Source organism: Sminthopsis crassicaudata, chromosome 5 (genome assembly GCF_048593235.1).
Source record: "Sminthopsis crassicaudata isolate SCR6 chromosome 5, ASM4859323v1, whole genome shotgun sequence".
NCBI lineage: Eukaryota > Metazoa > Chordata > Mammalia > Dasyuromorphia > Dasyuridae > Sminthopsis > Sminthopsis crassicaudata.
Window position 1 is genome coordinate 61,556,937 of NC_133621.1, and position 26,058 is coordinate 61,582,994.

General features: G+C 35.4%; 2 protein-coding genes across 4 annotated transcripts in view; one reads left to right on the forward strand and one right to left on the reverse strand.

The window, feature by feature from the left end:
- Window positions 1–1,675: 1,675 nt before the first annotated feature.
- ENKUR (enkurin, TRPC channel interacting protein) lies at window positions 1,676–25,992 on the reverse strand. 2 transcript variants are annotated; one of them, XM_074266960.1, is made up of 5 exons: window positions 25,880–25,992; window positions 17,753–17,898; window positions 16,170–16,396; window positions 10,838–10,984; window positions 1,676–2,092 (listed from the first exon to the last, which is right to left on the reverse strand). In XM_074266960.1, exons 2-5 carry the CDS (start codon window positions 17,829–17,831, stop codon window positions 1,919–1,921), a joined length of 627 nt encoding a protein of 208 aa, XP_074123061.1. In that variant the 5' UTR covers window positions 17,832–17,898; window positions 25,880–25,992; the 3' UTR covers window positions 1,676–1,918. The 2 variants fall into 2 exon arrangements, with proteins under 2 accessions (XP_074123061.1, XP_074123060.1); XM_074266959.1 differs by lacking the exon at window positions 25,880–25,992 and adding an exon at window positions 25,398–25,714.
- Window positions 25,233–26,058, forward strand: part of THNSL1 (threonine synthase like 1) — a 34,258-nt gene continuing 33,432 nt past the window's right edge. For both annotated transcript variants that reach the window (XR_012482185.1, XM_074266957.1), the window contains exon 1: window positions 25,233–25,347. The gene's annotated coding sequence lies outside the window, so the exon portion shown is untranslated. The remainder of the gene's footprint in view (window positions 25,348–26,058) is intronic.

Below are 26,058 nucleotides of genomic sequence, written 5' to 3' on the forward strand. Positions count from 1 at the left end.
CGCCAGATATTGTGCTTTGCATAGGACTTTCCAAAGAATGTAGCTTCCAAAGAGGAAACAAATCAAAAAATTATTGGACAATAACAGCATCAACTGGGATAAGTAGTCGGATAAGGTGAGTATGTTTAAATAAATAATTTCATTGTAGTTACTCCATGTAACTAGTATTCTCAGTACCCTAGATAATGACTTGTAGTTGTAGTTAAAAAGAAAAACATATATGTGATCTCCTTTCCACATAAATCTCTTTCAGTTTGCAACTATAACTGTTATAAAGCCATTGGCTATTTGAATTCTCTGTCTCTCCTTCATCAGACACAGGATCTTTATCTGGAGACATAAAAAAGTGGAGTAGACATGTTACTTTAATTTCAAGACAGGGATCTTACATTTGTAGCCAAGAAAATCCTAAAATCAATGAGTCTGAATGTATGTCTGAGAGGATGGACTCTCATAACTAAAAATGAATTTGAAACAAGCCTGTAAAACCCTACTGTACCTAGTAGAATAGGTATTTTCCTGCTTCTTTTTTTTTTCTTTTTGTATCCTACTTCCCAGGGATATAATCCATTAAAAATCTTTGAAATAAAAAGCCTAATAACTAGTTATTCAAAAATGGAATGGTCTGTTTCAAGAGATACAGAACTTTGTCTTACCTTCCTCTCTTCCACTCCCACTAGAGATCTTCAAGATTCTAAATTTAAATGCAGATAGAACAAGATGGCCCTGAGTTCCTTTCTAATTCTGAACATATTGTGCTTGAAGAACCTCCACTAGTCAGCTGATAGAAAGTGAATTTCCATTTGTAACTAGCTTGAAAATGGAGGGAAAGAAAAAGTAGTAATAAATATTCAATTTTCATGGGAATATGTAATATGAATAATAGAAGCACACTATTTTACAAAGTATAGCGAGAAGTCTGGTGTTCTCTTTGTTTAAGCATCTTCCTTGATCCTTAATGACATACTACTAAATGGAAATCCATTCTCTTCTCATTCCTTCCCCTTCCCTCACTCCCAAATAAAAGAACTTTCAATATGGTATAGTAAGGCTATTTACCTAAGGAAGGAATCAGAAAATTCATAGATGACAAAGACAACTTGGGAATGATATAGCAGACATTTAAAATACATTTTCTAATTTTATCCTCACAACCACAACTACTCTGTGGCAGGGTAGGGTAATTATTTTTATTTTATGAAAAAAATGAGACTCTAAGAGTGGCAAGACTTGATTTGCTGAAACTGCCTGGCTAGTCGGTCCCAAGATCAGGCGTAGGACACAAATCTTTTACTGTTCAGTCCAGTGCCTTTCTACTATATTATGTGGTCTGTTCACTTTGATAGTGAGACACAGACAATTGATTTTAAAATTGAAAGTCTGTTTAGAGGGGCAAGAGAGTGTATGTCTTTCCCCTAAATCTCTTACATTTTCAAAATAGGTGTGTTCCTTGCACAGTCTTTGTAGGGTAAAGAATGTATGCAGAGAGAGACAGATAACACTACTGACAAAGTTACACATTATATCTTTTAAAATAACTTTGACATGAAATCCACATGAAGGCAAGGGTACTGAGCTAAGACTTTCTCAATATAAAGAAATTATTAATCATTTTTACACACACAACTTGCTTAAAATAGAGGAATATCAATGATGCAAAACTCCAGAACAGGTACAAAGAACATCAAAATTTAATTTGCTCATACTTGGAAATTCTCATACTGGTAAAAAAAATCTCATAAAAGTGAACAACTCACATTATTCTTTATACATTTCTTAAGAATAATTATTTTAAGCCTATGGCTTTGTTCTTTTAATACTGTGGTTCTTTCTTTGAGTAGCAAGTTAGCATTTCATTTTATTTTTTTCCATCTTGTGCTCTTCTGATGTAAGACAATTATATTCTACCAATTCTTCATTACTTATTGGCAATATAGATGACTTTATGCTTTTCAATTACACCAATGTCATGTTCCAGTTGTTTCATCTCTGCTTCCAGTTTTTGCTTGCGGATCTTTTTTGGTAGGGAGTCGATAAATACAGAAAGGGATTGGAATTCCTTATGTACCTCTTCCCAGTTTTTTTTCAGGCCCTGTAAATTTACAAAATGCAAAGAAAACTGATAAGAATAGTAAAAAGAAAACTTCTTCGTATGCTTTTATCAAGTCCTTGACAATAGTAACAAATATACTGCACGAGGGCCAATTTTTGTCCTTGGATATATGTTCAACTCCCATTGGGAATATTTATTTGCTATATTTTTTAACATAACTACTTAAAAAACTGTCAATCAAATGCATATATCTAAACCTAGAAATAACATAATAGTTTAGTATGGAACTTATTTTAAAACAAAAATATCTCAAAATGCTTAGAATTGATATCTGCAAATAGATCTCTGATCTGAAGTGCTATATTTCCAAAGTTGGCTTCATTTCTTTAAAAATTTTACTAGCTCATTAAAAATATTTATTTTTTCCCACCTGCCTGGTGAGATTATTTTTTTAACTAAAGCCAAAATTCAATTTTCTGGGACATAATATATTTTGCCCAAAGAATAGGGCTTTTACCATACTAAAAGATTTAAATTTACTTTCTTAAAATCACTTCATAGTGATTTAAATATTATTAATGATAATCCACATTCTAATTTATTATTCTAGTATTTTTCATTCACAAAACTCAGTAAATTCAAAGCTATGGATCTCTTAGGAGCTACAATTTGTTTTTCTTTATATGTATGTATGTGAATATATAACAGCATATATGTATATATAAATGCGATATATACATATAGATATATAATTTTGTGTTACAGATCTTTAATGGGGTCCCATATAAAACTGATTTTCAACTATCATCTGAACTTATTTTACATAATACATAAATACATTTTACAGCTTATGATAGATCAATATATATATTTATTTGCATAAAAGTATAAATAAATAAAGCATAGAATTTTAAATATTGCTTAGAAAATGGGGTAGTGATTTATTAAGGTTTTAAGATATTATCAAAAGTTCAACAGATTTAGTAGCTTTCCAAATGGCTTTTTAAATTACAAATTTCAGAGACACCACATGTTTGTAGAATACCATAAAATCTCAACAACTTAATTCCAGGTTTAAATTAATATGATAAGATAGAAAAGACTGAAGGAAGAGGAGTAGAACTGGTAGTTCCTCAGATGATAGAGTTTATTCATTTAAATCAATGAGAATATGAGGGAAAAGTAAAACTAAAATGGAAAGAAGTCCAAAGTGAGAAGAAAAGGGTTTCAGTAATATTGGAAAACTTAACGTAAATGCCCATGTTTAACAATATATGAAATACACTAAAGCAAACTGTCTTTGCAGGATTCTGGGGAGTGTGTGTGTGGCGAAGCTTGGAGCTGTAAAAAGGGGCAAAGGTTCTGAATCTGGAGCTCTTTTGGCTTGCTCTTTCCTCATCTGAATAATGAGGAGGCTATATTAAATAAATTCCCTTTAAGATTTCTTCCTGTGGACTTTCCATATTTGGAAAATTTGAGGACCCACCACAGTATTTCCTACAGTATACCGATTCCCCATGGAGACACTAATATTGACCCTACCTCTTTCTGAGTCCATTTGCCCACAAATAGCACAAAACTATATCATTCTACATCTCCAATTGCTCCTCTTCGGTAGCCTTTACTAGATCGTCTTCCTCTTTCCATTCCTAAACCTGAGCATAACCCAGAGTTCTGTCTATGTGCTTCTCTTGCCCCCCCTATCATAGTCACTTGGATATTCCATAATATTCCATATCTTCAGTGATCATTTCCATCTTCTTTCAAGCCTCTGTCATTTCCCTAAACTACAACCTTTCCTTTCCTTTCTGTTTGGACATTCAGTGACTATTTCAAATTTAAAAATATCTTCAACAAAAATTTCTCTCTTCCCTATCTCTAAAATCAAATACACATTCATTATCCTGGCAGTCAAGGCCTTCTATAAATTGACTTTCCACCTTTCTAGCCATCTGATATTCTTTCTTTTCATAATCTCATGTTCTAACAAAACTTGGCTACTTTCACTTCCCAATCTTTACTCTCTCTTTCAAATTTGTCATTATGAATTCTTTCACTCACACCTGGAAAGAGCAATCAATCTATTTTCTTTTCCTGGAAAAATCTCTACTATTGAAATATTTCCCTTTTTTCAAGATTTACTTTTTTCACAAAGTGTACCCATAATATAAGTGATCTTTCCCTCTTCAAATTTCTCATACCAATATTTTTGAACTTTTCTTATATAAGTACTTATATTCTAGTATATGTTAAAAGCTCTTTGTGTACATGTCTTCACCACAAAGACTGTAAACTACTCAAAGGCAGGGATTATGTCATTTCATCATCACATCCCTAGCACCTAAGATAATTCACATAATAGGGTCTTAATAAAGATTTACTGAATTTAACTCTATGCCAAAAACAGAAGCTAAGAAGAATTTTTCTCTGACCTTCTACATCATTAAGACAGAGTACTTTCAGAAAGGCTTGGAGAGACTTAAATGAACTGATGCTGAGTGAAATGAGCAGGACCAGGAGATCGTTATACACTTCAACGACGATACTATGTGATGATCAATTCTGATGGATGTGGCCATTTTCAACAGTGAGATGAACCAAATCAGTTCCAATAGAGAAGTAATGAACTGAACCCGCTACACCCAGTGAAAGAACACTGGGAGATGACTATGAACCACTACATAGAATTCCCAATACCCCTATCTTTGTCCGCCTGCATTTTTGTACATATATTATATTTAATTTATACTTTAACATATTTAACATGTATTGGTCAACCTCTCATCTGAGGGAGGGGGTTGGGGGAAGGAGGGGAAAAATTGGAACAAAAGGTTTGGCAACTGTCAATGTTGTAAAATTACCCATGCATATATCTGGTAAATAAAAGCCATATTAAAAAATTTTTTTAAAAAGACAGTCTTGATCCTAAGTTTAAATATTGACATTTAAAGGGAAAAAACTTTCTCAGTCTTTCTTCTTTACAAACGTTTTCCCCCTATCTCAGATGGGAGCATCTTTCTTTTTCTTTACCTGCATTTCTTATTTTAAAAAATATATAGACAATAAAAGCAGACATATTGTATCTGATAATAAAAATGGGGCAAGGTGAAAAACAGGAAGATGCATGTTCAGCAAAATTATTTGCCTCTATGAAGGAGGAGATCTAGAACACAGGTTAAGGAAGGTTTTCCTTATGGGTGGTGAGGTTTTTAAGATGCTTTTTGCTGATGTCATTATCAAATCCTAACATTTTAGGTTCTCCTGAAAGAAATCTGTAATTACTCTAAGGAATTTGACCTGTCCTACAAAACAAAGACCAAACAGATGAAAAATGCCTGTGTCTCAGAACTGGCATCTGAACGCAAATGATTTTTAACTTGGGGTTTATGAATTTAAAATTTTTACTATTTTGATAACTGTACTTCAATATGATTGGTTTTGTTTTTCCTATTTTATGTATTTAAAACATGTTTATGAAGAGTCATTGTATTTCACCAGGCTTTCAAAGGGATTCATGAAACAAAGCAAGTTAAAAATCTTTTCTATATATGGGACAGACAACATTTGTGAATAAGGAATTGAGTCTAGAGCTGAAAGGGAAGAAGGTGGTGTGCAAAATTATTCTGGAGAATGCAACATTTTTACTGATCCCAAACTTCTATAGTAGCAAGATGTGGAACATCACTGCTGTTTTAGAAGTAATAACAGACTCCACATAGATGGTAATAAAAAAATGAATGCTGGAAAGTTACAATATATAACCAATAAGAAGCTACAAAAAAGAGGAAAGAGTGAAGGATGTGATCAAATAATTGTGTGACAAAATAGAAAATGGACTGGTCATGTGGCCAAAGAGCTGCACTGGTGCCCTTAGGGAGTGTAGGTTTAGGTTTATGTTGGGGAGTGTGTATGTGTGTGTGTATATATATAAAAGCATTATATGTATTGTTTATATTATACACACACACACACATATAAAAACATTATTGTTTTTTTCCAAAACATTTCAAAGTAAATGACATAGGTTGTTGTAGAGAGAAATGCCACATATGGAAAGATCTCCATAAGACATGGAACCAAGTGTTTGAGGGGCTATCCCCCAAAAGGGAGACTAATTCAAGGTTTTGTTTGGGGTTTACAAAACTAGTGGCTATGTTTTCTGTGATAACTCTCACATTTATACTCTAGGCATCAATATAATTAGAGTTTTATTATAACTATTTTAAGGCAGATATAATAAAACTCCTTTGTCAGTGGTCACATTAGGTTACAGTATCTGTAGGGCTATAATTCATTTGCAGGAGAGATATAATGGCATATTATGGAGGATTCAGAGTGGGGTGTGTTTGTGTGTGTGTGTGTGTGTGTGTGTGTGGTTTCTTTCTACTTCAAGGGAGAACATTCTCTCTGAAATATTCTCTCACCTGAAAAATGCAGAAAATTGAGCTGAGTTAGTCAAAAGTGAATCATATTCTCTAATTTCCAAGTAATTTTATAGATTTATATTTTAGGAGACTACAATAAAATTTTCAGCTTCCTTTCATTACTATTTAGTGAAGATGGCACTTGAACATTGTAGAGACAAAAATTATGTATATGAAAAACACACTGAAAAGAAATTATATTTTTTGGTCATAATTACAATTCCTCTTTGCTCCTAGAGCAGCTGGAGGAAATCATGAAACTGTTGCTGACTGAGACCATTACAAGTTTCTATTATCCAATCTCAACTGGGCCCTCACTGAAACAAAGAAAAACTTCAATTCCTTCTTGAATCCATATTTCATTTTCCAAACCATCTCTTCTCCAAATGAGCACCTTCCTTGCCCTTATCAGCTGAAGACCCTGCCTAAATTTCACCCCCTAAAATTGTGACTGTTAGCCAAGTGTTTCCCCTTTGTTCCTGCTCCTTGTCTCCCTTCACTCTGTCTGACATTTTCCTTGACTATCTCCTCCTTCAGTCTGGTCTCGGATAATGCTTACTCAAGCCAACCCCATTGCACCTAACCTCTGACCCCCAATTTCACTTTGTCTTACCATGTCCTCCGGCTATTTCCTTATATCTCTATTTTAGTGAAACCCCTGGAAAAAGCTTTGTGTACTTGGTGTTCTCAAACTTCTTTAAAATGGCTTCCCACCTCATCATTTAGCTGAAACTGCTCACTCCAAAATTTTCTGACTTGTTAAGGGCCAAATTGAATGCTTTTTTCTTAAATCCTGACTCCTTTGGACTTCTCGTAGCATTACCACTGCAAATTACCTACTTTGGGATGCTCCTTCCTCCCTAGTTTTCTGAGGGCATTGCTCTCTCCTGGTTCCCCTCATTTGTGTCCAACTGCTTCTCAATCTCCTTTGCTGATTCTAACTGTGGGTGCCCTGTAAGGCTGTGTCCCAGACCCACTTCTCTTGCTCTCTACTGTCTCTCTTGCTGATCTCATTAGCTCCCATACATATCATGGTCATTTCTACAAAAATGATTCCCAGACCTGCATATGTAGCTCTCCTCTCTCTGCTGAGAATAATAGTAATAGTAATGCATCTCCAAATACTTCATGGGTATCCCAAATTGGATGTCCCCAAAGCATCTTAAACTCAACATGTCTAATTCAGAAGTGTCTCCTTTCAAACCTTTACATCTTCAGGAGTTTCCTATCATTGTTAAAGGAACCACCATTGTCAGAATACCCAGGTCTGAAACCTCATAGTGTCATCCCTGACTCCTCATTCTCATAAATCCCACATGTCCAATCTAGTGCCAAATGGTGTTATTTCTAGCTCAGGCCCTCATCATCTCAGGCCCGAACTACCACAGTAGCTTTCTGATTGATCTCTTTACTCGAATCTCCTCCCACTTCAATCCCACTTTCCTATCAACTACCATAGTGACTTTTCTAAAGCATGGGTCTGGCCATATTACCCCTGCTTAATGAGCTCTGATGGTTGAATATGACTTTCAAAATCAAATATAAACTCTTGTGTTTAGTCTTTAAAGCTCTTCACCACTTGGTGCCTCCCCAAACTTTTTTATCCCCTTTTTATCCCCTTTTACACCTCATTCCCCTCCAGTCATACCACCATTCAGCTAGTCTGGCCTACCTGTGGTTCCTAGAACATGATATACTCCCCCTCCCATCTCCTGGCTGGAGTCATTTTCCTCATTGCCTCAACCTCTTATTTCTCTATCTTTCTTCAAGGCTCAGCTCAAAGGAGGCTTTTTTCTGGTCTTCCCAGAAACATTTCCTATTACCTTCACATATTTGCATCTATATCTTACATATATCAAGATGTTTACATATTGCCTTTCCCAGTAGAATCCTTACTTCCAAGGGCTGCTTTTGACTTTTTTTTGCTTTATTACATTATCTTTGTATATTATATCATTGCTCATTACATCAGATGGCACAGAACAAACACTTAAAAGTGTTTTTGATCTACTAATTTAAAATTTTCTCACCTTAACATTAGAGCAAAGATCTAATAAGCAATAACTGGTAATGACATAAAATGCCATAGGAAAAAAGTAATACAATTAATCCCAAGTGAAACACTTAGTGAAACAATTAATCTATAAGTACATATGATTTATGTTATGCAACTAACTTATCACACACAGGGCAAAGCAGCCAAGAACCTTGAAAGAGAAACAGGAGGCAAGATGAGCTCAGTGAGACAAATCCACCACCATTTGATCACCATCTCTTCTTGGATCCTGATGGAGAGCCCCAAATCCTGAGCCTCACAGCTCTGTAAAGAGCAGGACCTCCACACCCCAGATCTGTTTCCAGTCCAGATATCACAGCTGTAATTTATGGGAGAAATCCCTATAGAGGGCAGTTCCACTTTCTCATGACCAGCAGCAACAAGTACCACCATGATTAGACAGGTAGGTACAAGAGCCATGAGAAGGGCAATCTTCCCTCTCTCCCCCACCACCCTAAACAAGGGTTCCACTTCCAGTCCAGCCCTCCCACTCATCTATAAGAAAGGCAGCTCCTGTGGAGTAGGGGCTAGTCAGCTGCTACCCTCCTTCTTCAAGCTAGCTTAGGACAAGTATCAAGACACCGTGAGGGAATGGCAGGAGATAGCATAGCCCAGAATACCAATTTCCCCCCAGGATCTGAGTCCAATAACTTTGGGAAAACACTACTTCTAGCCCAGGACCCCAAAACATCATCCTGTGGAGGAGCCCTGTGTAGCAACAGCTGCTTTGCAGCCTCATTCTAAGGAGCATGAAACTCTCCACTTGACTTGCAGCTGAAACCTTCCACATGCATTATCTCCTCCATTAGAATGGGAAGACTGTCTGGACTTTAAAACCTTTCATTTCATTCCCATTATTAAACAATTGATTTGCTTAAAGTAATGCTTTATATGTGTTGGCTAAGTCTGTCGGAAAACCTCCAGTGGCTCTCATTGCCTATATCAAATACAAACTCCAACTTGGATTTAAGCTCCTTCCCAATAAAGCCTGGTCAACCTCTTTACCCACAGTCTCCAATATGGCTACAGTCAATGCTAATGTTGTGTTTGAGATTTGCAAAATGCATGGCCTCCCTTGAGCTGCATTCTGTCCATAGTATATTATTATTAACACCATTTTATCAATCAATGAAGAAACTAGATTTGTCAGGTATGAAGTTAATATGCCCAAGATCATGTAGTTGGTAAAACTGTGACTTGAAGCCAGATTCACTGAATCCATATTTAGGCTCTTGTCCAATGTTCTTTCCACTAGCTCATGCCATCAGAGCCTCCCTGATATTCTCCTCCATCCAAATTGGTTTACTTACCATTCCCTGAATATGCCAGGGATATTCTGGCTTCTGGTTTTTTCCTTTTCTATTCCACCACCTTCCTCTCTCTTAATCTAAGCTCTTACCTTGTTTCAAGGATCAGCTAAAGTTCCATATGCTACATGAAGCCTTGCCCCATTAGCTCTCTATACTTACCCCCTCCAATTAACTTTTGTACTATCTATTGTTTATTTGCAGTGCGCATGTATTATTTTGTGATATTATTTATATTGTTATTTATAAGGCTTGTTACCATCCAATAACCTCACCAGGAATGGATTATATCTCTTAAAATTCTCAGAGTAAAGAATCAAGCACTATAGATTACAAATAAAAAGTTTTTGTTGATGTATGATCATGATAGATATGTATAGGCTAACACTGATATATTTTAAGGTACTTCTAAAATAAATGAGGAAGAAATAAAGGCTGTACCCACAAGTCTATAGAAACAAAACACAAAAAATATTCCCTTAGCTTATCTAAAGGTTCCACTGTAACTTAAATATGCCTCATCTAAGTCTTTCGTACAAAAATTTCTACCCTAGATGAGTCTTTAAATCTGTTAGATTCCATGATAGGAGAAAAAAAACTGGAAAAATTGTTTCATGTTACAGTTTAGGTGCAGCTACCATAATACTGTAGATCTATTATAGAGCTCCATCTAGTGAGAAATAACTAATTCTAGGATGGTATTATTTAGAAAAATAAAAGCTCAAGAATGAAAGCAAAAAGATAAATCCATAGGGCAAGATCTGTTTATGATATTTCTTCAAAGCACATTTAGAAAGAGGATACATTGAAGATGACAGCTTGACGCAATAAACAAATAAATAAATATACTTTTCCTCTCCAAAAAGTAGCAGAACTTTTGTAGTTAATACCGTTTCCACTGCATATTTTCCTGCTTTCAAAAATGAAACCGGAAGGACCAGAATATTTCAGGGATGTTTTGGAGATACTGCAGTGAATCTATGCTCCCCATACTCACTTGAAGAACTGAATCCCTCTCCTCATCAGAGAGACGCTTCATGGCTGCCTTCTTCAGATTTGCCTGCACGTAGTTATCATATTCTTCTTGCATTTTTTTCACTTCTTCATTTCGCTTACATATATATTCAGGAATAGTGCCATAATCCTGAAAGGATTTTGAGAAAGATATTTAAACATGATCACTCTATGCCTATCTCAATCTGTTTTCCCTTTGTCTATCTGCTATCAAAATCTCAGTCTCATCATTTATAAAATGAAGGCATTAGATTAGGTAACTCCAAGACCCCTCTATTTCTAAGTCCTATGATTCCATAAATAACTGAGAAGAAAATAAAAACATTGTTGAATTTGTTTGCCTTGAAATATCTTAAAGACTTAATTATTCCCATTTGATTCTTGCCTTTATTGAAAATAGTACCACTTGACTTTCCCCCTCATTGGAACCAATCAATTCTAGTATATTAAGAAAGCAGAGATGACTAACCCGATTTTTCTCTAATATCAGCTCCTCTTTAAAGTTAGCTGATGGGCTCACCCATGGATTATGCATGGACATTTAGCTTATCTAAGAGATTGAGCTTTCTTTTGATCTTGTCATCACCCACAAATACATCACTAATATGTTCAAGAATTCTAAAATCCTTTTATCTAAACAGGCTTTTCTCCTTTCCTCCTTCCTTTCCTTATAAAACCATAATCTTTATCAATACTATAACCTCTGATACCTTGACCCCTCAATTTTCTCCTCTATTCCCCATCTCGATTTTTTGGTGAACTAATTCAACTCTCAACTGCCTTTGTCTCTTGAATCCCTAGCTCTCTTGTTTACTGTATCCAGCCAAGTCTCAGCCTTGCTTCTGTCTTCACTTGTACTACACATGTGCTACTTACTAAACACAAAGATGGAGAAAATCATACAAGCATTCTGACTCTGATTACAAACTTATGCTACACAAATTCAACTGGGCCCTCTCTGTTGCTAGGCAATCCTACTATAAATCCCTTATCAATTAACTTTCCATTCCTTATCTTGGCTCTTCTGAACCTTTCATTTCTCCTCAAACCTCCCTGACTCCCCTGACCCAACTCTTTCAGCTGAGAACCTTGCCTCATAAATGGCTGAAGCCATTTGTTGTGAGCTCTCTTCTTTCTTCTTCCTTCTTCCCCATCCCTTATCACTCTGATGCCTGTTGCTCCTCCGCCTCTCCCATGATGAAGTAGCCTTATTCCTGACCAACGGATCCCATTCCATTCTGTCCTCTGCAGCAGATTGCTCTTTCCATCACCTTCAGTCCTTTATTTTTAGTCTCTCCCTGTTTCCTGGCTTATACCTTCCTACCCTCAAATATGCTCATGTCTGAAAAAACCCCAACTTGGTCCTTTCATCTCCACCATCACTCTTATATGTCTCTTATGTCCTTTAAAATGAAACTCCTTGAAGAAGCCATTTGTGATGGATACTTCTACTTTCGTTCTTCCTGCTCTCTTCTCTGGCTTCTGACCTTATCATTCCACTAAGGTTGCTCTCTCTGAAATTACTAATCTTTTCTCAATTCAATGGCCTTTTCTCAATCCTCATCCTCCCTGACCTCCTGCAGCTCTGACACTCTGGTCACTCTTCCTAAAAACTCTCTTCTAAGTAGGATACTGCTATCTCTTTGCTAGATCTTCTTCCAGATCACGCCTCCTAACCTAACCATGTATTTTCATGAGGGTTCTGCTCTGGGTCCTCTTCTCTGCTCCCTTTATTTTGCTTCATTTGGTAATCTCATTAGCTCACCCATGGATTTAACTGCCATCTTTATTCTGAGGATTCTGAAATCTCTCTCTCCTCCCCAGTCTCTCTGTTGACCTCCAATCACACATCTCCAAATGTCTTTTAGACATCTTGAACTGGAAAGTCTGAAGAAATCTAACACTATGTTCAAAACTGAACTCATTATTTTTCTTTCCAAATTCTACCCCCCTTCTCTTTTCCCTATTACAGAGACAACAGCAGCATCCTCCCTGTCCTTTGGGTTCCCAACCTAGGAGTCACTCTAGATTCCTCATGATCTCTCGACACACCTACCTCCTTACCTCTGATGTTGCCCCTACTCTAGTGCAGCCCTCATCATTTCATGACTAGATTACTGCAATAGCCTTCAGTGACTATAGTGATTTTCCTAAAGGGCAAGTCTGACTTCTACCCAATAAACTCCAGTGGCTTCCTATTGCTTCCAGGATCAAATGCAGAATGCTGTTTAGCCTTCAAAGCTCTTCACAACCCAATCCCACTCCTATTTTTTAGTCTTCCTACACCATACTCCCTGAACTCTTTGTTCTACAAGTCACTCCATTTCTCAGCTCCAGGCATTCTCTCTTTGGGTGTTTTCCCTACTTGGAATGTTCTCCCTCCTTACCTCTGCCTATGACCTTTCCTGGCTTTCTTTAAGTCCCAATTGAAATTTCACATTCTGTAGGAAATCTTCCACAACCCCTCTTAGTTCTAGTGCTTTCCCTCTTCTAACATTTCTTATCTATCCTGTATATAACTTGCTTTACATGCATTTGTTTGCAAATTTTCTACCTAGCAAATTATAGGAAGGAAGATATTGTCTTATGTCTTTTTTTTTGTATCTCCAGCCCTTCGCACAGTGCTTGGCACATGGTAGGAATTTATTTACTGATGGACAGATTTACTGATTAAAATAAGAGACCACAGAGAGTCTTTCATTTGAATGGCATAGGAGACTCCCAGAAGAAAGAATTGGGGATAGTTAGCTTGAAGTAAAAAATATTTGATTGGAGATGGCTGACAGCTCCCTTTAAATATCTGACAGAATGTCATCTGTCAGAAAGATTAAATTTATTCTAGTTGGTCCCATGAGGCAAACTTAAGAGGAATAGGTGGAAATTACAAAGACAATTTTAGGCTTCATGTAGCAAAAACTTCCTGTTAATGGCACAAAGCCATCTTTTCCCTTTCTTTGCCTCCTCAGAGCTTAATACATGTCTGGTACACAAGAGGCACTTAATAAATGTTTATTAACTGATTGCTTCTTCACACAAGTTATATGCAAATGTTCTTTTACATTTCACAAAGTTTCAGTGCTAATGCTCTGAATGAATCCTAGGACCTGGTCAAAGCACCAATATGTCAAATACCCTTGACATTACCCACATGGGCACTCCATTTAATAGCACAGACTACAAATAATGTATGCCCCTATTATTATTATTATTATTCCATTTGACACTTGAGAAAACTGAGGCAGACAGATATTAAGTTACTTTTCAAAGTCTCACAGATAGCAAATGTTTATGACCTTCCCAAATGTAGGCTGAGTGATCTAGCTGCTGTTGCCCTGCTTTGAAATAAAGTTAGTAATACATAAAATGTTATTTGGCAGATAATATAAAAATTTAAAATAGAAGAGGAACATGTTTTTTTCCTTCCTTCCTTCCTTCTTTATGCGTGCACACACACACACACACACACATACACACACACTGTACACACTGATGTATATTGTACCACCTATCTACTTTTACGTATATAGGATTCCTCTTCTATTTGGAATTCTTATTATATTCTCAATTAAAAAGATAAACACTTTTAATAACCACATTTCTCTATTTTATGTTTCAGTTTGACATTAACAAAGATTACTAACTTTATTTCAAAGTTGATTATTTCTACAGTTACATTTCTTAAGAAATCTTCTATGAGCATAATAAAAATACCAGGTTGGAAGAAAAATACTTTTTTAAAATGATCAAAAAACTGACTTTGTTAATTCATGTTAATTATAATAGATGATTCCTTCCCCTCCTCTCACCCCCATCCCAAGATGCTGCCTGTGATAAATTCATATCTTAATGTTACATTCTGTTTTTCAGTCTCCCAAAGTTTTTTGACTTTGTCAGTGTATTAATTGGCTCCAACTTGTCAAGATATCAGATTTAAGTGGTAATTTTCAACATTCGTGTCAACAATTTTTTTATATTTTGGCCAGATATAGAATGTGTACTTTTGCTTTTTAAGCACAAATTTTAGATTAATATAGTATTAGTACCCTTAGAATATAAATTTGATCCCTAGGACTATTATTCCTGGAAATTATGACACAGAGATCCACAGATATTTGTTTGTCCTTATGGATTCATATATGTGATGTAATAATAAAGTCTTCAACATGAATACTTTGTTACTATCTAAAATCTTTTGATAAAATCGTTAGGTTGGAAAACATTTGAGAGTTAGAAATTAATTCTGAAAATAATCTCTGGCTTTCCTCTTAATATTTTTCCTGTTTATCTGTATTACTGCTTGAATTTTGCATGTTATTGCTGCAAAGTAATAAACTGTATGTCTGTATAAACTTGATAAATTATTTGTGAATTTGGAAAGTTTAGATGAATGGGACCAGTGCCAAATGCACAGATGTTTTAACTTTTTTTTTCCTGAGGAAAGCAGGCCACATAAGCTTAATTAAGTATATTTATGCATTTTTATTCTTCTTCCACAAAACTCAGTTATTAAAATTATCTTTCTAAATAATAAGATAAAGGTACAATATTTTTCACTGTTCTGAGACAATGGACATTTTGTCATATATTTTCAGGGTCTTGTCCCCCCATTCTCTGCAAAAACAAACAAATCATCCTATTAAGTAATGAAAATTCTTTATTCTCCAATGCATAACTTTCACACTGATAGACCAAGTAGTTCTAGTTGCATTCCCTATATTTCTATCATTTTGTTCCTAAATTCTTGTAAAATTATTAAATTAGTTTAAATTTTTCTCATAGCTTTATCTTTTAATATTTATATTAGTCATAATCATTGAATGCTAATTAGAACTATTTAAATTTCCATATACTTGGAAAGATGCCAGACAATTTGGTTTTCATTTATTCAACTGAGTATGGAATTCAATTATGGTTCCTAATGATAAATATACTCCATTATATATTTGGGTTAAATTCAGATACAATGGAAAGTTGGCAGTCTAGGAAGTAGGTCCCTTGATAGAACTTTTTATTTCTTTTGAGTTGGGATTTCATGGTTGTAAAGAAATCTTAGTGAATAAATTCCCTCTATCTATACAGATCAGCAACTGTTCTGCTACTCATTTGTCTTGGAGATGCTGCTTAGGGATATCGTGAAGAGTAAAGTGCCCAGTATGAATCAAAGTTGAACTCATCTTTTTCTAACTTCCAAGCTGATCTCTTTTTCTACTATAACCTTCAAAGTACAATATATATACATATATGAAATAATTATTAATGCTAATTTAAACCATTCATGAATCTTAAGTCTTTAACAACACCTATCACAAGACTACCTTTTTGTTGATGTATTTTGGAACAAGTCCTGAAAGTTCCAGGCCATGTCTGTCTCCAGTTCTTCTGTCAACATAAATGGGTTTAGGCTTCTTGGCCACCCCCATAATGACATCAGCTGCATTTGTGTTTATGAAGTTTTTTCCACTTTGAATTCCCATAATTGGATGATCAGTCCTCAGTGGCACAGGAGGTTTTTTTGGTGGAATCTTATCGAGCTTTTTTTCACCTAAATATAAAATTCTTCTTCAGTATTACAAACACAAAGCTTTAAATACAAATATTTTAAGGGAAACAAACTAGAAATGAAAGATAATATAATATATGAAATAAAATATACCATAATAAATCTTGAAAATCATAGTAAATATTGAATATAAAATGTAAAGCATATGAGGTATGAAATTAAAGCAATGAAGTTTGTTTTTCTAGTAGCTAAGTGTCCTGGTAGAGAGAGCACTGGACTCAGAAAGATCCAAGGGTAAAGGCTGCCTTGAACACTCATGATCTTGAATATAGCATATAACCTTTCTTAAGTTCAGTTTCCTGGTCTGTAAAATGTGGATAATAATAGCACCTATCTCAGAGATGTTGTGAGGATCAAATGAGATACATGAAAGGGGGTTGGCAAACATTAAAGTGCTACATAATTGTTGGCTATTATTCAATATAAAATAAAACCACACAAGTGTGAAATAATTTTTTTTTCAGAATTATGGATGAAATGGGTTTTAAAAATCTAATAACTATGTCCGAGGAAAAAAGCTATAAAAATCCACAAATAAATTGAACAGTGTTTAAACCTTTAATAAGCCCAAGCCACTGTAGCAATTTTAAACAATACAACAAAGTATCCTCATATGAATATATACATTTTGCATATAATTGTTAGGTATTTTAAAGCCTGTCTTCAAGCAGATTTGTAGAATTGTCTTTTTCAATATTGCCCATGTAATAGGCATTAATAAGTACTTGATTATTTTAAACCATTTTGTAGCTGAAAAAACCTTATGGGTATGGAGGTTAAGTAATGCTCAGACATAAGAATTATAGAGGGATAAGATTTGAACCTAGCATTCTCACTACTAGTATACTAGTACTCACCCTAGTGTAACTAATATTGCACATTAATATAAGTTTATGGAATTAAATTGTCCAAAGGCTTAAGTAAAAAGTAAAGTAAACTGCTCATGTAAAAAAAAAGTACCAAGTAAATACAAAAGATATAGAATATGGGTAATGGGAAAGAAAACTTTCAAGGAATGGCCAAAGAATTAGCCATGGGAAAGTTTCAGACATGAGCATCTTAGGAAGATCAGTGAGATATGCCAAGTATTTATTAATGTCTATAAAATGGGCAATATTGAAACCCCCACCATTTATTGTGATTTCTTCTGCTAAATCACTTATATTTTCTCCTTTGTCTACTATCTTCCTTTGCCTACTAATGTAAATTATATGCTTAATATTCAAGTGAAAAGTTATTACCCATCTAATACATATATAATAGTCACCAGTATTTTAAAATATTAAATAATATTTGCTTCATACTTTAAACACAACATATAAAAAGGGAGTTACTTACTGGGTGGTGGCTTTGGTGCTTTTGGAGGTTTCTGCAGAAAGTCTTTTGGGGAAGGTACCTCAACTTTTGCTGGCCCCATGGTTTTCCATGCAGCTTTCCCTTTTTGTAATTCATTTTTCACAGTTGGCTTAAATATTGATACATATCTTGAATGAAAAAGAAGCCCAAATATTCATCATTTTTTATTCAAACAATTTCTAATAGTGAAAATGTATTGATTTTCAGCAAATTGAATCTCTTGTACTTATGTAAGGGAGCTGTCATCAAACACAACCAAATTGCTAATACATAGTCTGGTTTTAAAGTCTAGGGCAGCCATGTGTTCAAGAGTAGAGAAATATGCTAATGGTTCTGATCAGAATCTGTGTGGAAGCGGTATGTTCACTAGTGACTTTATTAAGTAACACATTAAAAGTTCCTTAAAAAAGAACGACTTGGACATAATGATATCCAGCCATTATTCTCCAGAAGTACCATTTGGGCAGAGACTCTGATCAAACCATCTTTTTCCTCCCACACCTTTAGAACTGGGCTCTCCATTTTCCTGAAAGCTTTATCTCAGTACTTACAATATGTCTTATTTCTGAAAGTTATACTAAGGTCAAATTTATAAAAAAAATCAAATCATATTTTAAATTCATCAAGGAACTCTTCCATTTAAGTGTATTCAATAATAAATTCTTTCTTAACATTATTTGTCCTTCCCCAACTAGTCTTTTTCTTTAAATCTGTCTATTCATATTTGATTTAAATTCTGTGCATTCATGTTCATGGAATTTTGATATCATTACTGTTGTAAATATATAGTATTACTGTAATGGTCAATTTTTTAAAAACATGAATTATTCTGATAAAATGATCTTATTTTTGACATGGAAAAAACCAAAATATTTTAAATTCTAAACATTTGTAATTTCAACAGGGAATGAAATGTTAGAAATAGCACAACTTCAAGAAATGGGCTATCTAGTAACATTAGACCTAAAGTATATGATTCAAAGCATATCATTAAAAAACAAACAAAAAATGCATGTATAGTAATGCTCATATGATATTTTCTTTACAATGGTTCCCTTGATTTCTCCAATCAGCAATAACCTGGATCATGGATTATAAGTAGGAATGATGGGCTTTTGAACCCAGCAAAGGGCAATAAGAATGTATTTTCCCCAAGTTTTAAAAATCTAATGAAAAAAGTTTTAAACTGAAAGATCTGAAAAAGAAAACTGCCAACTTAAATTATCAAACTAGATGCCAACAGACTGTAACAAAAATGTAGGAAAAATAGTAGTAGAAGTACCTAGAATTTTCAGGAGACATTATCTAAGAAAGGAGCCAGCTTACCCACAATTGGTAACAACTATGTTAGCTAGAGTTACTTATCTCAAGAAAAAAAAATTCACCTTATAGATATTACTGAGACTTGGCAAAATGCAACCTTTGACTGGAACACAATTAAGGCATAAAAAACAAGCAAAAAAGGTGTGTGTGTGTGTGTGTGTGTGTGTTGTAGGATGGGTGGAGGAGATAAATAGAGTAGCAAAACACTAAGAACTCTTGGGATGAAATCCAGGAGCCAAGGAAGAGAATAATAGTACGGGCATTTAGGCGAAGATTTTAAAATGCACAAATTGAAGCAATATAAGCCAGTAGAGTTTATTATAGACCATCCAGACAAAGAAAATAAATGACATGTTTTGGAAACATATTACAAGCCTGGAAGAGAAACATGATAAAATAATAATGGAAGACCTTCAATTATCTAAACATCTGTTGGAATGTCATTCCTGACCAAAAAAAAAGAGCTGATGATTTTTTTAAAATCATGAATTTAAATTAATTCATACTGTAATTATTTAAATGTAATTAATTCCAATGGATAAAATGTCATAAATTTTTAGTCATTCTTAAATCAAGGGTTTTTTGTTGTGGTGGTGGTTCATTCATTATTACTTTTTTTTTACCTACAGTTGAAATAAGTGTTGGGCTCTGCTCCGTGATTTCTTTTCTCTTGGAAGTATTTTCTAAAGGGCTTTACAGGTTTTTAAATATTCATGATCCCTGTTCTTAATTGTATTAATTTTGTTATGGTAATGGACCACAATTTAAGTACCTCCTTAGTTTTGTATACTTAGATTGATTCCAATTATTTGTAATTACCAATATTGCTATTATGAAAAACCTTTGAAAAGACTGTCTTTAAAAAAATTTTATGGTATAATATTTTCTTAGCATTTGGCCAGATGGTATGATTATTTTTGTTAACTTTTACTGCTAGATTGCTTTCTACAACAAACCAACACTGAGTTTCTTTGCTTTAAAATTTTCTGTGTGCCAGTTTGATAAGAACGAGGTTGAACACATAGTTTAAATTTATATCTTTGTGATTATTCATAAGGTTAAACATTTTAAAGCAGTTATTAATATGTTGTCAACAATATGTTGTGAAAATTGTTCATGTCATTTGATTATTTGAATATCATGAATTGGGAATTTCTTTTTAAAATTTTAAATAGCTCCTTATATATTTTGAATAGAAAGTTTTTGTTAATTTTACTATAATTTTCTCCAATTTCTTATTTTTAATTACATCAGTTTTGAACAGATTTTCATATAGTCAGGTCTTAATTCTTTCTAAATATTTCTTCTAAGGAAAAATCAGTTCTTTTCTATAACTGAGCCAAATATAATTCTACCTTTTTAATAGTTTTCAAAAAAAAGTTTAAATCTATTATCCAATTAGAAATCATTGAAGCATACTACATAAAGAGTGAATCTAAATCTATTGCAAAATTATCAACTAATTTGTCCCAAATACACTTGTCAAATAATGAATTCCTTCCCCAAGTTTTGTTTTATATAGATTGGCCAAACGTTAATCTTTTGTTTACATTTGATTAGATGTCTTACATATTCAATTCTACTTTTCGTATTTCTCTATGTTTTGCTCAGTTCCAAAGACTTCTGTTGATAATTATTTTACAAATATACTTTTTTCAAAATATGGGATCACAAGATTATTTTGTGATTCTTACTAGTACTGGTTATTAATGATGATGGAAATTTTGGGGGTAAATAACTATTACTCTATTGAGAATTATTAGCAGAGAAGAGAGAAAAGCCAGGCACAAGTCTGACTTATGCCCTAAAATTTTGGAAGACAAACTTCAAAAGGGCCATGGAAAAGAGGTGGATTTCACAGCCTAAAATTCTACAGGGAAAGTTGATCTAAGGAGAGAAGGTCAACTCTCAGAAATGACATTTTGAAGATACAAAGAATTCTTCTAGAGGAAAAAAACTCTAGTCTAAAGAGAATAATGTGAGTTTACACCTGAGCTTTACAAAGATAAATCCTTCTCTTGGCTAACCAGCAAGCAAGGACAATTTAACTGAGAATGAATGACCAAGAATGGCATGGCCCTGGATAGCTCTTTAGTGACAAATCTCAAAATGAGATGAAACTGGTAAAAAAAAAAATGCTAAAAACTACAAAAGCAGGGCAATTAAAAAAAAAAAAGCTATTTTGGGGAGAGAATAAGCCTTGAAATAGACTATTTGGGGTTAGGCGGGATGATGCTGATGGACAGGTGACCTTGTGGAAACCTTGGAGATCCAGTTTCCAGTTGTGACGACTCGGGATCTCATACTGTGTGATGATGACAAGTCTTTGTGATTGGTTCGGGAATTAGGAGAATCCATTTCTCAGGAGTTGCTGAGATGAATGAATGCACACCCCAAAGTTTTCAGTTTGCCATTTCTTGATCTTTCTCCTTCTTGGAGGATGAAGGTGAGATAGGATTATTTTGAACTAGGAGAAGGGCTCTAGCTCCTTCTCTTGCCCACTGATGTCAGCTGTGAGCACATCTCTGTATCTGATGTTCATTCTTTCCTCATCTTAGACCAATGAGTATACAACCACCACCAAGGGGAGTAAGGGGGCAAGTCTCTGAGTCTAAATTGCAGCAGAGAACTGGCCACTTTCTTCTCTTAAATAGAAGTCAAGGCAGTTGTAAGACATGGGTGCTGTCTGCAGGGAGAATGTGGAAGCATCTCACTGCCCCTTATCTGATCGGTACCCTGCCCAAGGGTCACTGTCTTTCTTGACCCAGCAGACTCTCTCTTTATAAGGGAAACCCAGAGAGCACAAATCAGTAACCAAGTCAATGCTAAATTCTTGTGCAAGCCTAGAGATGTTGTCAATAAAAATGGGGAAAATGGATTTTAAATGAGTAAATGCTATTGAAGGATGTTGGTAGAAGGATAAACTGGGATTGAAGAAGAAAAACAAATGTCCCTCCTCCTGTCTGAGGATCAAGTTGAGTGAAAGGAATAGCCACCAATGGAGAGGACTGGGAGAAATAGTATGATATACAAAAAGTGCCAAAGGAATACGCAAGTACCTTATATATTTCTTAGTCTAAACACCCTGAATTTTGAGCATCTTTAGTAGAAATCCATTTTTCATTAAAAGTCAAGAAGTAGGAAAAAATCTGAGAATACAGGGCAAGTCTGTTGAAAACAGAATAGAGATCCCAAAGGACAAAGTCTCCCAAACACACTATGGAACTGGGTTGCAGAGGGAAAACATCTCTTGAATTCCAGGTAGTGAGGCAGATATCTGAGATGGGGGAAATCTCTACGATACTAGATCCTGGAGAGAGACACATTAGTGTGGGAGCTAATAAAATTAACCAGAAGAGGCCCAGTTTCAGGTGAAAAGCAAACATATTAAATTCCGACTCTGTCACTTAATATCTCCGTGGCATTGGGTAACTAATTTGACCTCCCTGAACCCCGGTTTCCTGTGAAAACTGAGGTTGGATTAGATGTGATCTCTTCCAGCTCCAAGTTTATGTTCATAGATAAGCAGCTAAATTATACATGGAAAGTAGAATGCTGATTTTTAGAATATGGCTGCCTGCGCTGGCCCTGACTCTCAGTTCTGAAATGCATTTCTGATGTCATTATGGACTTATGATAAATGTCTTTTATGACTTCTAGGGAACTGATAAGAAGATTCATCAGGGAAAGGTTAAGAACATTTAACATTTGACTCTATAAGGATGTTCCTCCACATGGTATTATTCAACATTCTTTGTTGAATCCATGTTCTCATATTGTTATTTAGCCCATATTTCCAACTAGGAAAGGAGCAGGCTCGTACTTCTCTATTTTTCATTGTTTATGTATTAGCTCATCCCCTCCAGGAAAATTTCTACTCTCTTCCCAGTAACTGCAGTTATGGTTTCTAAATTCACCCTGTTCCATTGTATAATATAGTTTTCATGCATATGTCCTCTAACAAATCGATTTTAAAGTCATAAGTGGTAACGATCAAATTTATACTTCTTTATTTACTGAATAGCACACGGGGGGATTATCTTCCATACCATATGTACTCTATAAGTATATCTGTTAAATCAGTGGGTGCCCAATAAGTATTTAAATTGAATTAAAGAGGCAAATATTGACCTATGACTTGAAGAGCACTAAATTAAATGAAAATTATTTTTAAATTATTGTAAAACTCAATTTATCCAGACTCCAAACAAATTGAAAAGTTAACTAAGATTCATTTGCTACACTTTCCTTTTAGGAAAAATAATAACACTAAACACACTTGTTCGCAGTTAGATGTCATTCCTCTATTGTGGATTTTTGCTTGCTTTTCTTAGAGAGGAGGGTTCAATCTGGAAGGGGAGTGTGAAATGACATGTAAATACAAAAGGTATGATTAAAACTTATGCTTTTTCTTTTTTAAAGGCATAAGATACTCTATTAAGAAGTTTGGAAAACTGTACATATTTCATTTAAATCTTTCTGGAATTATACTTTGCTAAATATTAGTTATTCAGTTATGTGACTAAGGCCCTTATTTAGGGTAAAAAAAAAACCTTAGAAAAAAGCTAGATTAAGAAAGAAAACTCTTCGGGTTGCTTTCTTTTTTCTCTTCCTAATGAAGTGAGTAAATATTGAGGAGTCCTTACATTAGAGAAACTAAAGACATTTATTTCACCATTTACAAAAGATAGAGCACTCAAGTTTAGCAAAAACCTCAGCTACTGATTACAGATCAATTATAGATGAAAAACTTTCACTTTTGCAATTTATTATTATCTCATATTGTGAACCAGTTATGCACAAATCAGTCTTAAAATCCAACTTTCAAGTTTCTTTTTTATGATGTAAAGTCAAATTTGATTTTTCAACCTCTATCTAAATAAGACTACTACAAAAGGATGTAAATTATGCTATTTTATAGAATAGTAAATGATGTTAAATTAGAAAGCAGCTAACCCTGATACTAACTTGAAGGCGGAGCTTTTGTGCCTGAATATGGGCATTTCAGTGTTGGGAATTGTTCTCTCTGTAAAAATGCAGAATGCTAAATAGTATGGGTGCTGCTACCTGTGCTCTCAAACTTCAGAAGAATATCATGGTTACACATGCATATTCATACACATATATGCATATGTATGAATATATAATATATGCATGTATATACAATACACATGGCCATATACATATGCAATGTACATAGAATACATATATACACATGTATATATGATTATATAAGTTATTTCTGATATAGCATAAGTGCTGCTACCTGTGCTCTCAAACTTCAGAAGAATATCATGGTTACACATGCATATTCATACACATATATGCATATGTATGAATATATAATATATGCATGTATATATAATACACATGACAATATACATATGCAATGTACACAGAATACATATATACACATGTATATATGATTATATAAGTTCTTTCTGATATAGCATCCAAAGAATATATCATCATTGACATATATATGCATACAACACATATGTATGCATATATAACACTGATTCACTATACATGTACGTGTGTGAATATCTATGATCCTGTTCTCTAGGACCCCAAAAGAACATATCATTGAGACACATACACACGGCAGGGATACATATATGTACACATACTATACGTGTGTACATACATGTGTACGAACACATGGATGTATATTACCTGTGATGTAGGATAGATGCTGCTATCTGTGCTCTCAGACCTCAAAAGAACAAATCATCACTGAGCTACATATACACACAGATGTACACAAAGGCAACACAGTACACATGTATATGCATGACATGTGCACACCTGTATATGTATCACATGCACATGTGCATATACACCATACACACATGCATCATGTATGCACCTATGCACATTATCAGGTGTGCACACGTGTATGTATATGCACATATTCTCTCTGATACAGTATAGATGCTCCCTGGTTCTCAGACCTCAAAAGGGCAGATCCCTGAGGCTCATACATACTCACAAGTATACATCTATACAGGTAACACAATACAGATACACCTGTGTACGGGTATCTCTCCGACACAGTACAAGGATTGCTCGCTGTGCTCAGACCCCAGGAGCATCACTGAGACCAGAAGCGCCTCTCCCACGCACACACACAGATCCGTGCGTACACATGTACTTGTACACACACGTGTGCGCATGTCCAGTACGCGCGTTCTTTCTGTTTGATTTCTCAGCAGAGCCAGCCCTACGGCGGGTCGGGGGCTTCACTCCTGGAGGTAAGTGGCTCTTCCCCCCCCCCCCCAAGAACCTTGGCGCACCCACATACCTAGCGGGCTTGGGAGGGATCTTCGTGTCACAGGGGATGAGGTTATAAATGCTCTCGGGAGGGCACAGGGAATCCATTGCCACCAGGTGACTCCTCGCCCCTCCCTGCTCCCAGTGTCCTGGCCCTCGGACCCGCTGCTTTTCCCCTCCTTCTGACCTCCTCTCCCGTCCCCCTGCTCTGCCCCCTTCACCCTCTCCTAGCGCCCTCCGCCTGCCCTCGTGCCCTCTCTAGCTCACAGCTCCCCACGCAGACATCGCCCGGCCTCGGCTGGCTCCCTCGCCCAGTTCCTATAGTTCTAGCTGTGGCCACACTCTGGAAAAGGGGCCCTGCGTTGTTGACCTGGCGGTTGCCATGGGAACTGTTACCCGGTAACACAAAGTGGAAGGGGGGGGAGCAAAGAAAAGAGGGTTCTCTCCTCTCCTGCAGGACCTGCTTCCGCCGGAGCGCCAAAGCCCTTGGGGACTCTGGATGTAACGACATACCCTTTTTCCAAAATCTATATGCATTTTGTTCTTTCGGTCTCTCAGAAGACTGAAGAGAGACGTCAAATCTACTCATGGAGAACGGAGCCCGTACGCAGGCGTAAAGAAATGATTATTAATTAGCAAACTGAAATCAAGGCCAGGCCCCTGACGCAGGCGCAGTGGAAAGTGCGGGAGAA

Bases quoted from the DNA above. Each gene is read 5' to 3' on its own strand.
- ENKUR (XM_074266959.1), bottom strand. From the start codon at position 25,474: ATGGATTCCCTGTGCCCTCCCGAGAGCATTTATAACCTCATCCCCTGT. The intron at 17,899-25,397 runs GTATGTGGGTGC...TTTTCATTCAAG, and splicing joins ATCCCTCCCAAGCCCGCTAG to ATATGTATCAATATTTAAGC. The intron at 16,397-17,752 runs GTAAGTAACTCC...TTTTATATTTAG, and splicing joins AGCACCAAAGCCACCACCCA to GTGAAAAAAAGCTCGATAAG.